Here is a 15,757-nt window from a genome sequence, read left to right as displayed (position 1 = left end):
AAGTTATGAAGGTCTTACAGCCAGCAGGGATATACCACAGAGGGGGACTAGGTGTAAATGTTTCAGTGGCTGCTGTGTTTGCCTATATCCTGTGTCACTCAGGGTATGAGACCAAAGAGAGGCATTGCCTGATTCAACTAGGAGAAGAACTGCCTCAGTGCTCTGCTTTATTAGGGTTATTTTACATTGCAGAATGGTTGTTCTCATGTCTTGGTTTGTAAAATGTGGTCAAACAGGCCCTCCCTACTTTGTATAGATGTTATTAGGGGAACTTAACCTGCTAGACTCTTAGGTAGTAGTTGCCAAAGAAAGATAGATTATATTTTTCTTCGGTTTTTTTTAGCGTAGCTTTGAAAGAAAAAGTCTCTCTGCTTGATAAAAATAAATATACAAACCTTTTGAACAACAGCAGTCTTGCATTCAAGGTGCTCATGGCATATCCAGGCCAAGTTCTTGTTCCCTATCAGGTAGAGTCCGTGTTTTGCCCTGGCTCTGCTGCCTGGCTGGTGCATATGCCCTAAGCACTGGTCTGCAGACCATTCTAGAGCAAGTCTCTCAGAGTGAGAGACTTCTCTGACACACCACAAAACATGATTTAAGCACTCCACATGTTTTGAGAGAGCTCTGTGCTGGGATGCACTGGTTACAGTGGAGAGAGACAAGTTAGATAAGATGGAAAGTGATACAGATCTTAACCAGAGCACCATACTCAATCTAAATAAATGATTGTTGCACAGTTTGGACAGATGGCTGGAAAAACCTGCCAGGGGCATTTCAAAGGTAATATTCATGTACTGTCCCACTTCTCCATGTTAAGGAAATGCATGTTAATATTAGCCCTGGCACTAATCCAATACTGGGCTCTGACATTAGAAAGACATCCACAGCAAGTAGGAACATGTCTGCAGAAATTAGAGATGAACCTTCACTCTCACAATACAATAACTTTGTGCAACAGCTGTAGGGAAAAGAGGAGGAAACCCAGGCCTGAAATCTCTGCTTCAAGCCCATTATAATTTCCAAAATGTTCAAGAAATGATGACAAAGTATTTTGCAGATATTATTAGACTCAGGTGCTGTTAGTCCCATCCTGGCATAGATAACACACAGGCCTAAAAAAACCAGACCTAACCTCTCCTTCCTGCCATGCAGCCTAGAAAACCAATGAAGTATTGCAATAGATATGAACAACGGCATAAAGTAATCTCCTTATCTAATTGACACTAGTATTGGTAGCTCACAGTAATGTGACTAAGAAAGATGTGAACTTAAAATGTCAAGTGTAGAAGACAAAAGAGCCCTGGCCTCACTTAAGATTCTCAGACAGCAGATCCCCAGGTACAAAAGTGCCACCATTCAAGCATTATTTACTTCAACCAAAACGTAGCACCTTTACAGTATGAAGGATTTCCCCAGTGAAGGAGCTACATCAGTCCTGTCCCTCCTTCCAGCACATCAAAGATGGCCAAGTGATGGGTCAATGTCCTGTACTGCACTTCAGGCTTCATTGAGGGTGTTGCAAGACCTCATTTTTCAAACAAAGCCAGGGATAAAATTACATCAGAATGCCATACAAGCCTTCAGCTACCTTGAGCAGGCCAGTAACATGGGAGACCATTTTTCCCTGATTATGTTACAGAAAACATCAGATTATTTTTGGGTTTGGTGCTGATTCTAATGTCACTTTTAAAACTCATGATAAAAGGAAGAGAGTTAAAATCAAGAACTTCATAAATCTTACAAGGAAAAATTCTGTTTAAATTACATTACATAAAAGTATGTTCTAAAATCATCCAATTAGTCCTCTAGTCCTACTCTTCAAAATGACCACACTAAGGAGCAAAATAATCAGTTAAGGAGGGATCAGAAGGCACAGGGCAAAGACTCAGGAAAGCCAGTACCCCCACCTCTCTCAGTGTTTCAATTCATTCTACAGGGCCAGAGATTGTTTTATTGAAATTATAAAATGAAAGCCAGCCCTGCCCTGTTTTGTTAGATAGCATTGATCTTATATGAGCTACCTGTTCAGAGAAGCAGAAAATTTCAGATAAATCCTTTTAACAGGCTCTTTTTTTAAAAAAAAATTCTTTTACTGTAAGATCAAATAAATGGATGAGGCATTTATTTTTTGGAAGAATGGTAGAAGCATTTCTGCTTTATCTATTTCTGCTCATTTGCCTCTATGTTTGTGACTGCTAATTGGTGACTGCAATTAGAAATAACTGCCTTGTAAATTTTCTTCCATTACCAGCCCAGTTCATGGTTTGGAGGCTGGCAGAGGTGAGCAGAGCCTCAGTCGGTGGATTTCTGGTGCTGGCAGCCAGCAGTAGCACTATTGCCATAATTTCTGCTGTGGACACGTGCTGGAGCAGAGATCCTTGGCCTTGCAGCAGGCAGGGTGGCGAGCAGCTCGTAGCACTGCAGCCCCAAAGGGCTGACATGGCTGTCTTTGCTGTCATGTTCCCATCTTTGCTGCGTGTCAAGCTAAGCCACAAGCCAGCTCAGGGCTTTATCAGCCACCTGCAGAGGATTAGGTGGACAGCCCAGGACTAAGGTTTCACAGCAAGCCCAGGCAGCAGCAGCAGCAGCAATGGCACGTGGGGAGCTGAACCACAGTGTCCCACGGTCCCAGCAGAGATCAGACTGCATTTGTACACCCAGGATTTGCAGAGCAGCCATCTGTCACTGTGCAGCTACAGGGGACTTAGAGGGGCTTTGGCAGCTGGATCCAGCCCCCATGTACAGTCTAGATGGGACCAGACAGTAAGTAAAGTTTTACAAGTTGGTAATAGAGACCTGGGGAACTGCTCCTGAGACAGACCCTCCATCACAGCAATGCCCATGCCAAGAACTGCAGCAATGGAAGCAGAGAAACATTCATCTAACTACCTAGAAGGTATTAAGTCTGCGCTTCATACAGTAAGAAAGTTATTATCACCAGCAAATCATTCCCTTTCTCTCAGATATCAAATCTCCGAAGCTATGAAGCCAGGTGTCTGATAATGTGAAAATCACATCAGAGATGAACACCATCAAAACGGTTTTTAATTGCCATTCTGGAAGTGCTTCCAAATTTTAAAGTGATTTCTTAGGGAAAACAGCTAAGTTTTCAGGTGACAATAAGGTTACCTAGAATAGAATTTAGAGTTTGGATGCTTAGTACGAAAATAAACAGATAGGATCATAAATATATCTTATGCTACATGCCTCTCTGTATTATTCAGGGACCCTTAGATTTTAATATTCCATATTTTCTAATGCTTGACTTCCATTCTGGCAGGAATAATACTGCTGTAATTTGGTCAACTAGCAGCCATTACTTTCAATAAAACAAATGGAAACAATATTAGGTGCAAACCCATTTACAGCAAAACCAACTAACCCAAACAAACATCAAACCTTGTAATTTATAAAGCACGTTCTCTGATGCAGCTCATGCCCAGCTCCATGGGAACCACAAGGGAGTATATTGATTCCTCTGTGAAGCCAAAGAAGGTAGGTATCAGATGGAAGACACTTTATAGTGGATCTACTCTAAGTCATTCAAACCTCAGTAGCTGTCTGAGAGATCTGGTTCTTTGACTATAGTCTGTTCTTTACAGAGCACACATGAGGATTCTCAAAGAAAAACGTTTTTCTAATCAGCATTGAAAAGGATTAGGAAAAAACCCCAAAACTTCTCCCCTATAAAGTTAAGGGAAAGCTCACAACAAGTAACTGAAAACCAATATGCTCACTTGATATAGAATTTCCAAGAAAACAGGAGTGGGGAAGCAAGTATAATGAATAGCTAAGGAATGGTCTTTAAGAAGGATGAAATATTAGAGAGCTTTCAAGCTTGTCTTAAGCAAGTATCATTGTAAAAGCAGCTATAAAGAGCTTTCGTTGGTGTTACAAGTGTAATTAGAAGTAGAATTCTGTTACTGTAATAAGGCTGCTACTGCAAATATTGTACAATGGAGAAAAACTATTCTTGTGGCTAATAAAAACACATATATCTTAAAAAACGGTGCATTATCCAGGTGAGCATTATGTTTCACCTCTGATTTTCTTTTTTTCACACCCACTGCATGCTTCCTCCTCACCAAAATCTATAATCCTTCAAGAGGAGGTAGTCATGCTCTGCACAAATGTAATAGTCTAAACACATCCTTTTTTTCTGCAGATCAAGACCTGAGAATTTAATGATTTACAGAACTTGAGGCCTGGAGGCTTTCTTTCAGCTTTTATTAATTAAGAATATGTGTCTTTGATACAAAGTAGAATCTCTGAGAGGCCAGAGGCATTGCATTCTCAGGTATATTTAACACAGCACTGTGATGGATGCAGTTCAGGGTTCTATGCTGCTCATGTCTTTGCTAGCATAAATTTAGAAAGTGTTAAAAGGTCTAGTGCCTATAAAAGTTAAGCATGTTACAGCAAGCCAAGAAAAGGGAGATGATGCATTCTCTCAGGAATCTGTCTAAGGAAGTTATGGGTGTAGCTGCTGCGCTCTTTGGCTTTGGTGAAAGCCTAGAGCAGGAAGTGGTGTGGGATGGCCCTAGCAAAATTTACAGAAACAACAGCTCTAAAGTAAGTGGGAAATTTAGATAAGAGAACTGATTTAAATCCTTAGAACAAGTGAATCTCCTACTGAACTGGAGGAGTCTAGAAGAGTAATATCTTCCTCCTGGAATTGACAGTTTATTGCAGAAAAATAAATGAAATGCTATAGCAGTAAGACATTCCCCCAGAGTGGTCACCGGGACCTCTCACTTGGAGAAGAAATGAGAAGAATTTTCTTTTTTTACTCTGCTATTTTGTTAGTTATGGCTGTAACAGGAATTTAGACAACAGAAAAAGGATTCCAAACCACTTGGTGAACTTGCCAACATTTTTGTGATTTATACAAAATCAGTGGGATTCAATGCAGTGGGACTCCACATCTTGTCCTCTTCACCACTGACCTCAGAGCTGCTCATAAGGTGGTGTTGTAAAAGCCTACACTTACTACTGGAAAAAGCCATTACTGACAAATGTGGTCTCAGAAAATGTTCAAAGGCATCATGTGACTGACTTATTTCCTAAAAGCAGAAGTTACCCTCATTAAGCCTATTCTGGAACAATACTATCAGTTATTTTCTGAATATTCAGAAAGTCCTGTTTTGTTTGCAAAATTAGAGCACAGAATAAACAAGAGTAAATTGTCAGCTTCAGCAAAACCATCTATTTGAAGCTGGAGGCAAATATCAGGATACCTTGTTGCCTGAACATTTTGGGCCAGACTACCTCAAATGGTGAAATCAGAGTCAAGTTCAACAATGCCATCTTGCTCATTCCAGTAACAAACTGACTCCTTGCTGAGCTGTCCCATTGCACTGGGACTCCAGACTCAAGACTCCAGCACTTTCACCCACAGACCTGCAGAAGTGCCCAGCTGCCCTGCAGACAGAGGTGTTAAATTGTGGATTCAGTGTCTGCAAATGGAGACCACTGCCTCCACTTACGTAATGCACAGGCTCTGCTCAGTGTTGAAAAAAAGCATGTTTAGCATGCTGTGATTCTTTTGGGAAATGGGTGAATAGAATTAACCTCCTTGAAACTGTTTTTTTCTGCTACAGCAGATTTTTAAAGGAAATAATTTATTGGTGTGAAAAACCAGCCATGTTCTTAATTGCCAAATAATGCCAAATGCCAGTGCCCATGTTTTATATCTGTATTTACTTCACAGCACCATTCAAGCCCTGGTCCAAGTAGTCTTAATAATAATAATTTCTTGTTAATATTAAAGTAGTTCCTCAGGAAGTTCCCACATGAAAAAACACTGCTGACAGATTGAAGAAGGGAAGAGATTCAGGTAGAAATTCTCCCTTCTGCACTTGCACTATAAGATTTGCTGTGAACCTAAACATGTGAGGAATATAGCTTTCACCCACAGATGGCGATGAACACAGTCTGTGCCTTCCCAAGATAGATGATCGCATATTTATGCTCAGAGAAATGCCAACATGCAGCTTAAAGAAAGGGGCTCTAGTTTATGTTAAAACAGGATAACCAGTTTGGCATGAAAAAGGTGAGAGTCAGATTGGTATCCACCCATTCATCAGGCTCTGAGAAAGCCAGGGAGGTGCAGGCTCAGAAGAAAACTGCCTCATCCTAATAAGGCAGAGCTATCTGGCAGCAACATAGTCTGGATGCCTTCTATATGAACTAATGCAAGCCACCGAGGAGCCGCTTCTGCGTGGCTCAGGAGCCGTGTCACCTTTCCATCAATAACAAAGTGTCATCACCTCTGCAGGATTACTTGTGCTGAGTTGCACACAAATGCTGTGCTCGCCTGTGTGCTTCAGGAAAATCTCATGTTACAAGAAAAGCCACTTACCAATGTCCCAGGTTACCCTCTGCATCTCCTCCAACATGAAAGCCGAGGGAAAAGAAGACAGCCATGACTGACTAGCCGGCATTTTTTTCTGCACAGGGGATATGAAATTATAGCAAGTATTTTATTTATTTTTTTTGACTATGTAGTAAAATGATACTGCTGCTTTGCTTGACTTGTCAAGACCTTCCTTTGTTTAAATTTAACTTGATATGACCGAATCCTTTAGAAATAACAGATTTAAAATGGAAGGCAACAGCTCAGAAGAAGGGCATCTATGCAAACAGCCATGTTTTTGTCTACTGCTGAGTGGAGGGGGCAAGGTGTCTGCTGAGGTAGGAACTGCTGTTCCCTTATTTTGAAGAAATGTCTTTATTTCTTGATGTATTTATAATATTTCTATCCATTAATACATTCCAGGGAGAGGCAGATCTCCCTACTGATGTCAAGAGAATCAGCTGAAAACAGGCCAGTAACAATTTTTGGACTTCAAGGCAAGCTCTGTGGCTGTGCAGGAAGAAGGAGATTTAGCATTATAATAAGAAACAAGTAATTTACAAAGAAGAGAGTAAATATATCAAGTAAAAAATTATTAATGTAGTTGCTCTTCTTGTATTTCATAGCCAAAAAATGATCCTGCAGCAAGATTTCCATCTGAATTTTTGGATATTTGCTTGATTAAATGCTGCAAGATGTGCCTTTTGGCCCAAAACTTCATTTTGGTCTATTGGCATTGTGGACCTTTGTCATTCAGTCAGAAATATCCCATATATTAAAATGAAAATCAACACTCAGCTACCTCTACTACATCTTACTCTTTTATTTCGATAATTTTAAATATTGACCCAAAATATGGTGGCATGTTGAAATTTCATACTTTTGCAAAGCAGCAAAATTAAAGCAAGTTGCACCTGGAATAATCAAGTATGGCTCTACTGGCCTCCCAAGCCCTCCTTCCAGGCTTTGTACTACAGTGGGTTATTAGTGGCTAAAAAGAGAGCAAGAAATTGTGGTGAGGGACAAAGAATGTGCTGAGGTGCTCTTGGGTGAATAAACAGTGCAATTGAAAAGACTTGGTTTAAACAGATGTTTATTTCTGAGCAGAACAAAGTATGAACTTATTCAGGTCTCAATTTATGAGATGGTTTGGATTTGTTTAATCATCATTGAGGCTCCCTAAACTTCAGCTACAATTAATTTTCGGTTTGGAGGAGGTGCTTTCATTTTCTCATCAATTACTCAGGAAATGAAGGAAATCCTGATATCCACATACAGAGAGGAGCTTCCACCACAAACCTCCCAGTCACTGTGAGCAGCTTCTTTAATAGCCAACTTCTGCAAAAGCATAAGGTACTCAAGAGGTGCATCAGACCAGGCATAAATACACTTCTATAATTTTCTGCTAATAACACAGAAAATAAGTTGAAAGTTTGAAAGGTACTCCCCAAAGCCCTCCTAATTCATGTACATACGCATCACCAATGAAAATGGTGACGGACCCCTTTGACATGCCATCTCCTACAGACATGTCTGTTCTCTACCATGTAAGATTCCACCTGTGACAGGAGAGAGACTGAGGCTGAACTAGAGAGCTACAATTCACTTAGAAAGTTCCTATTTTCGTTGCAATTCTTTAATAGTTTCAAGTTTCTACACAGATGGTTTTGACAGTGCACAACTTCCCTGCATTAGCTATGGCTTCCACTTCAAATTGCCACATTCGACTAAGGGGACAGAACAAGTAACTTGAATTCCTAAATCTTGAAACAGTCCATTCTGTTGGAGCAAGAGGGAAGGGGATTGAAATACACCCAGCAAAGAGACCAAAAGTGTGAGCAAGTGTGAGGCAGTGCCACCAAAGCATTGCCAGGGTGCCCTCCTAAGCCACTGTAGGTGTAATTAGTATAGAAACCCATCTGAAATTTTCCAGAGAACACTTTCCACATGGCTGACATCTTCTAGAGGCCAAAACCCAAAAAAATGTTCACTATCTCACCCCTCTGTCCCAAGCAGGCAGGACAAGAACACATGCTGACACATCAGCATTTCACAGGAGAGAGAAATTGTCATTTATGGCCACTCTGCATTTTTCTCCTTTAGATAAAGGATTTCTTCCCTCTGCACCAGAATCTGTCAGCACACACCAAACAAAAATGACATATTTAAGTGTAGTTACTCAGGACTATGTACCCAAGCACCTACAGCTATGAAAGCTGTTCATTTAGTAAGCCAAATTTAGAGCCTCATTCTGCTTACCCTGAAGAAATGCTCCATCATCATTCCACTGCTTGTGCTCTTGTTCTGCATCCACAGAAAGCCTGGTGACTAAGAATTGCCCACTCTTGGGTGAAAAAAAATGGAAGACACTCCAAAATATAAGCACAAGGAAAGAAGTCTCTAAGGGAGGGAGATCACTCATCTCCCACATTAGTTGTAATGCAGGTTTGCTAGCCTGAACTCCTTCATTCTGATTGAGAAAATAGGTCCTTCATTTCACTACTTCCTTTACTCTTAAGTTTCTCTTTGCTCTCTTCATGTTACTATAATGAAAGAATAGTCAGCCCCGTCCCAAGCAACAATTCTGAGTATGTATTTAAACATTGTTGTGGTTAATAAGCTTGTCAGATAGCAATCCAGGAGCAGCAGATATATATGTTCCTCAGGCATGTTACATATTTTATCTTTGCCATATCACTAATTATAACCATAGTTGTGATTAGAATGCTGAGATTCATGACTTTACATGTCATTCTTTCCTGGCCTATCCTAACTTTCATTTCAGCCTCCTCTCCCTGGCTCCAGCAGCAAAGAGACATCAGTGACAGGGAATGCCTGCCAATGCAGCAGGAGTGAGTCAGTGCTGATCCCTCTTCCTGTAACATGTCCTGGCTGAGCATGTCCAGGCTGAAACATCATTACAGCCAAATTTGCACATCCCCAAAAGCATATTCCTTTGTATCACTAAGTGCTGGTATGAACAGGACTCATCACAAGCTTCTTGAACAGACAACCTTTAGACTAAATGGAGGAATTTGAAGCAGGTTTTAGACTGGTTTTTCCATATACCAGATGACACTTCTTATGTTTAGTTGCACTAGGAGTACCTAATCCCTTTAAATTCTTATCCTTTTAGAGATCTGTTAGGGTTCTTGAAATGAGGGAATTCAGACCAACAGACCTGGAATAATTAAAAAAAACCCAAAAAAACGAGAGAGGGAGAGAGGGAGAGAAAAAAAGCATAATAGGCCAGTAAAAAAAAGTTGTGCAGGACTCAAATACTCGATCCCAGACTCTTTGCCTGATTTCTTCCTAGTACTGGAGAAAACTCAATTTGACAGACACCTACTTTTTCCACTTCCCCATCCAAGTGCCCTGAGCTGCACCACTTTATACATCCAGAACTGCCTCAGCTGAAGGTAAACAAAGGTGCTCAGCATTCCACTCTGCTTCAACCCTCTCCACACCCAGAAGCAGGGATTTAGTTCAGTCCAGTGGCAGGAAAGACAGCCATGGGGCAGTGGATTTCCAAGTCTCAGAGATGCAGACATGCCATGGCACCTCCTGTAGAACAGAGAACCAGGCGGGGTTCCCTCAATTACTTAATCTGATGCTTGGCTGCTTCTGCCTGTGGGCAGATTCGGAGCAGGATGCTTTTGTCGCTGGTGGCATCTTCATCCTCCATGAGGCAGCACTCCTCATCTCACCAGCTGAAGCCATGGTACTGTTCAGGGAAGCACTCACCATGCTCAGGGCACTCCAAGGCAAGCAGGGAGTTCTGATTACTCTGTTGCTAGAAGTGCTGGCATAAACTACTGTTCAAGTGCCAAACACAACTCATCTAGGGGGCAGGAACCATGGCTCACAACTCCTCTCTTCCTCATGAGTGTCCCAAGCTGTAGCCCACAGCCCTACAGCCTTTTTTCCCCCCTAGTATTCATGCTTTCTCTCAATTTAATTAATTTTGGTTTGGAAGAACACATTCAAAAGGAGAGAAGGGTATTCTTCCAGGGTAAGTGGTTGCCTTGGAAATAGGACATGTGGATTTGAATTCTCTCAAGTTAAGAAGAGAACCAAATGTAAAGCCCCTGATTTATCTGCAAGCGCAGTAAGCACCCACTGCCATGGGAAAGGTGCACATCTGGGACATACACCAAGCTGTAGCCCAGTCCTTGAAGAAATGGACCATGGAAGTATCCTTAGGGCAGAGCCAGGACCAGGCACCTGCAAGAAGGCTTTTCCCTGAAGCTGTAGTAGGGCATTTTACTCAGGTAATCATCCAACATTTTGCTGAGCATATAGTCTTTGCATGATTCTTTCATCAGGCTTTCTGACTGCTAATCTAGTATGTCGGGGGAAAAAAAACCTGGTGATTTTGCCTAAAAATTGGTATGGTAATAATGAGGCTTTGTGGATTGAGCCAGTAGGTAAAAATTCAAGTAAAATTGTCTTAGATCTGATTTAAGTTCGTGGGTGTTTTATTTTTTTTTTCCCCCTCTCCTGAAAAGTGCTTTCCCCCATAGCTTCTTATCAAGCAATGTTAGCATTAGGTCTGTCTTACAGCTAGTTTAAGTGCAAAAAGGTTTTCTCAGGGCATGATCTTTCTGAAAAAATGCCAAGAGATTCACAAGCTGGACATAGATCACTTGTTGAGTGTTTTAGGCTACTGTGAAGGTGTCAAATGAAGATGACTTCAGGCATCCATAGCAAAGGCCCAGGGGCCAGAGAGACTGTGACCCTGCCCAACCTTTAAGCCATACTGCCTTGTGTACCAAAGATCAAAGGCAACAGAAATAACAGTTATCAAGTTACATCATGCTGTTCCAACAAACAAATGTATATTTTCACTTCAGCTTTTCCTGTGCTTTAATAAAAGTGCAGTTTTAAAAACAAACCCCAAAAGACTATGAAATTAAACTGTATATGTCCAAAAGCTAAGGCTGTTATGTTTTGCTACTTTCAGTTAGTTTACACTAAGAGGATTTTAAGGAGTTCAACATACCACTGCTGTCCCGTAATAATATTTCACAGTGTAGTAAGAGATGCTGTCTTATTTTTCTTCTTGGCCCAGGGTGAATAATTCAGCACTGCATGTTTCATAGTCTGAGTCATAAATGTTGAAATTGGTTACACAGAGGCACTGGAGCAGTCTCTCATTTTGCTTGCTTAAAGAACTACTGAAATTCATTGAGACATTTACAAGTCCCATGAAACTCAGGCTTCTAACTTGAGGCTTTTTATTTCTCCCCATCACTGTCAGGACAGCAACTCCAAGGGCACAGTACATATTTAGAAGTCACAGGAACATTTAAACCCCCCAAAATTCTGGGAAGGGAATATATGAGGAACATCGCATAATCTGGCTTGCTTCTAGCAGTGAACAGGTATTACCAGTACAGAGGTATATCCTAATTCTCAGTACTTGTAACCTTAGTGGCAGTCCCTGTTCTTCTCCCTACAAAGCATTTTATTATTTAACAAAGTTTCTGTTTACTGAAATTACCTTTTAACTTTCTAACACCCATTTTGATAGTAGAAGAATGCAACTGTATCATCCCAATCCCTTCTGCCTCAGGACAAACAAACCCTCTCTCCTTTGCCTCTCTTCTTATCTGTCATATGCTCAGCCTTCTCCTTAGACCCTCATTTTAATGGCTTACCATTGAATTAATATATTTTTCAATAACAGCACTTGATTAATAACAAATATATATCAATAGTCTTCTTACTGGGAGTAAGTCCAAATACACCAGAATGCAGATGAAAGATATTAAAGCCTTGTGTTTTTTTAAAAAAGATGAGATTTTGCTTCTTGCCTATGGAATCTGTTTTGGTCCACCCTACAAGAGCCATCTGTGCCCCTGTTGAACACCAGACAGAGCTGGAGGAAATCTCCTACAGAAAATGCAACGAATCCAGCACTGTTTGACATTGTACTTCAAATAGATACAACACCCGATCCTTTATACCAAATCCAACGCAAGGCAGATCAGTGTTTACCATTTTGGTCTGGAGATCAGAACTGACACTTGTTGGACTTCCCTGAGACACTCCCAGTGGAAGAGCTCCCTAACATATAGCTAGAGTCTAGTGGAAAGGGTGCAGCCCAAGGTAACAGGGCTGCCATGAAAAGGGCACTAGCAACAATACTTTCAATGCTGAATATGCTGCCGCTGGAAAAAAAAGTCAGTGGAAGACTAGGGCATGTCGTCCCATTTAAACACTACATTCAGTAGTGCAGATCTTCATCTGCCTTTCAATACTATGAAAACTTTAATTATAATGTTTAATTATTTTCTCTTCTGCAAGCTGATGGAGGCTCTGGGGCAGATCAAGGGAGCTGATGGACCAACCTCAGCAGCCCATTCATTAGATCTGTATGACCTGGACTTGGCAGGATTTTCTGCACAGGATGTTCCTCTTCCCCAACCTCACAGGGCAAATTAGAGTACATCCAATTAAAGAGAAAACTTCAGTTAGAAGGAAATAACCTAATTCATATTTCTCTGGGACATAAGAGTGAGACATCCATCTTTATTAAAGCAAACAGAATAAGGATAAAACCACTCTGCAATCCAGGGCAAGAAAACAACCTTCATTGTAAACAGAGGGTTTAAGTATTATTCTTAGAAGGATTATCTTGTAAAGAATTGCCAAAATGTTCATCAGTCAGAGCTGGTGCCCTCTGACTTGTAGGAAGTTGTATTTTTTTAGTGTTTTGTCTTTGTGATAATCTTAGGAAGGGCAATCACACACCTCATTATAGTCTTATTTGCTTATTCTGTGATTGTTTCACACCTTGCACTCCTACCTTTGTTGGCTGTATTTACAGCACTTTATTTCAGTACTGCTCTGATCAACTGATTCCCTATAAGAACATTTGGAATCAGAATAATGGAATTGTTTAGGTTGGAAAAGACCTTTAAATTGACAATACTTTCCATGGAGAAATGTTTCTTAATATCCAATCTAAACATCCCCTGGTGTAACTTGAATCCTATCACTGGTTGCCTGGGAGAAGAGGCTGATCCCGACCTTGCCATAATCTCCTTTCAAGCAATTGTAGAAAGCACTAAGGTTTCCCCTGAGCCTCCTTTTCTCCAGATTAAACACACCCAGCTGTCTCAGCTGCTCCAGACCCTTCACCAGCTTTGTTGCACTTCTTTGGACACACTCCAGCACCTCAAAGCCTTTCTTGCAGCGAGGGGCCCAAAAGTGAATACAGGATTCAAGGTGCAGACTCACCAGCGTTGAGTATAAGAACTTGCGTCTCTGAAAAATCACACAGTGAAGCCACTCCAGAGAGAAGAATTTTAAGGTGGGATAGAAAACACTCATTTGGGAACAAGAGTTGGGAATTTAATGGAAAGGAGCAGAGGCACGAGGCAGTGCCCAGCAAGAGAGAAGGGCAGGGCAGGTGCTGCTGTCGGGGCACTGCCAAACCACACAATCCCAGCCGGCGCTGTGTATCTGCTCTGCAAAGCCCCACACACCCTCAGCGCTTGCTTTCCCTGCTGCATGCTTTATTACCCGTGGTAGAGAAGTGGTGGGGAGGGATTTGCAGCGAGAACGAGTACCGCTGTTGTAAACCTTTAATACCTTCCAGCTCAAGGCCTCAAAGCGTTTCCCAGCTGCTGGTGTCCCCTCGGGGCTGCGGGGATGTGTCAGTGGCTCCCACAGCGCACCCGGAGCGGCTGCTCCCCCCGGCATTTCCCTGCGCACGCCTCTGGTGCTCGGGCTCAGCTCTGGCAGGGAGCACTTCAGCTGCACCAGTGCGGAGTTATTGTGATCCACAGGCAGCCTCCCAGGCTAATGCATGAGTTTTAAAAGCTTACTTAGTAAATATCAGATTTCATATTGTTTCATCTACCACTTCCCACCCCAATCTCAAGGCTAAGGACTAAAGCAATAATTTAACTTCACATTAATTTGCTGCTGGTCTCCTTTCCCCTTCCCCAGGATTTCCAAATAACAAGCATTACCATTTCCCTAGCAGCCACTCCAAGCCCACAGCAACATAAAAGCCAAGTGAGGCCATGGCATCTCTTCAGGAGTACGAGAGGAAATGAGACCCGAGACACCCACGAAGTGGTAGAAATTAGAAACTATTTCAGTCTGCTCGCGGGTTTAAAGAGTAAGCTGCCAGGACAAAAGACTGTGGAAATGTTCTCTTATAAAGACTCAGAGTAAATGAGAGAGGTCAGCAGTGACAAAGCTGCTAAAGAGACAGTAACTGTAGCTAATCAGATGGGCTGCTGCCTGGGTCTCTGAAACCTAACGATTTGCCGGAAGGTATTTTAAGCTTTTAGGGTCTTGCCAGCATCGTGTAGTATGCTGAAGTATTTCATACAGCAAAAAGATGTTTCTTTCCCCTTTCTTTTATTGTTAATGTCTTAAATACATCATTGTGCCCTCTTTTAGGCTTTTTTTTTTTAAGAAAAAGCAGGTGAAGGTAGGCAAAGGATATAGCTACAAAACCCTTAATTTGCAGCATTAATGTGAACTAAACATATTTTGCATATGGGCAATTATTTTTGTGCAAATTTTCTCATTAAAAAAAATTCAGCATTTGGAATGGCCAGTTCCAACATTTTATTAACGTATTTTTTTTAGTTAATAATTTTTAAAAAATCCTATTAGGGTAATTTTATCTTGTCATCTCCAAGTCAGCATCTATCTTCCTTTCTTAGCACATTTCTGTTCTTTCCCCATTGGAGATAAGCTGGGGGATTTGCATGCTATTTTCTCACTGACTCATTTTCCAAGTATGGCCATTTAACAAATATTTTTTCTGCAGGCAGTCATCCCCTTCAGAGCCTTCATAAAGGAAATTACTCAATCAATAAACTTAATTTTCCCTCCCCCCCGAAGCAGCCACCCACCTCAGCAGATGTTAAGAAACAGACTAAAACAAAACTGGAAACCTACTCAGATTCAAACATCTCTTGCTAATGTTCTCCTGCAGCTAAGGCTGAAATTAATAGTTTGTCTTTACTAGGGAGCAATGCAAAGAGCAAGACTGTGCCCTGCTTCTTTAAATTAGCTGACTGAAAGATTATTAATAAAGAGCAGTGATGAGTTCTGGTCCACTCTTGCTATGTTTAGACTCAGCCCACTTCTATGATAAATACTGTTTTCATGTTGAAACAAATTCAAAGTTGACATTCAGTTCAACTAATGATAAAGCCCAATGATGTGCACAGCCCACCATTCTAACACTGTCCCTGTGGGACAGAAGGAACCAGCCCCACTGCCTAGTTCCATCCCTGGAGGGGGTCTGCATTAGAAATGAAGAAGAGACTCACCTGGAGAGCCTGAGGAAACCCTGCTACATATGGAAATTTCTCGGGAGATCCTCAAAACCACTTGAGTATGGTCTGTTTTTACAAACCTGTGAGAAAT

At 41.4% G+C, this 15,757-nt stretch overlaps 1 protein-coding gene and 1 long non-coding RNA gene across 2 annotated transcripts in view; one reads left to right on the top strand and one right to left on the bottom strand.

Annotated features, from left to right (window-relative positions):
• Window positions 1-6,304: 6,304 nt before the first annotated feature.
• On the top strand, window positions 6,305-7,110 carry LOC131580140 (uncharacterized). Its single transcript, XR_009277824.1, has 3 exons — window positions 6,305-6,477; window positions 6,588-6,693; window positions 6,779-7,110. It is a non-coding gene; the product is annotated as an uncharacterized LOC131580140 (long non-coding RNA).
• A 382-nt stretch (window positions 7,111-7,492) lies between these two features.
• PCGF5 (polycomb group ring finger 5) overlaps window positions 7,493-15,757 on the bottom strand; it is a 50,592-nt gene continuing 42,327 nt past the window's right edge. The window contains exons 10-11 of the mRNA XM_058840943.1: window positions 15,661-15,746; window positions 7,493-9,536 (exon numbers count right to left, since the gene is read on the bottom strand). Coding sequence (XP_058696926.1) covers window positions 15,684-15,746 — 63 coding nt within the window. The 3' untranslated portion in view covers window positions 7,493-9,536; window positions 15,661-15,683. The remainder of the gene's footprint in view (window positions 9,537-15,660; window positions 15,747-15,757) is intronic.

The sequence above is a fragment of the Poecile atricapillus genome, chromosome 6, assembly GCF_030490865.1.
Source record: "Poecile atricapillus isolate bPoeAtr1 chromosome 6, bPoeAtr1.hap1, whole genome shotgun sequence".
Lineage (NCBI taxonomy): Eukaryota > Metazoa > Chordata > Aves > Passeriformes > Paridae > Poecile > Poecile atricapillus.
This window is presented reverse-complemented; position numbering and strand designations above follow the sequence as displayed.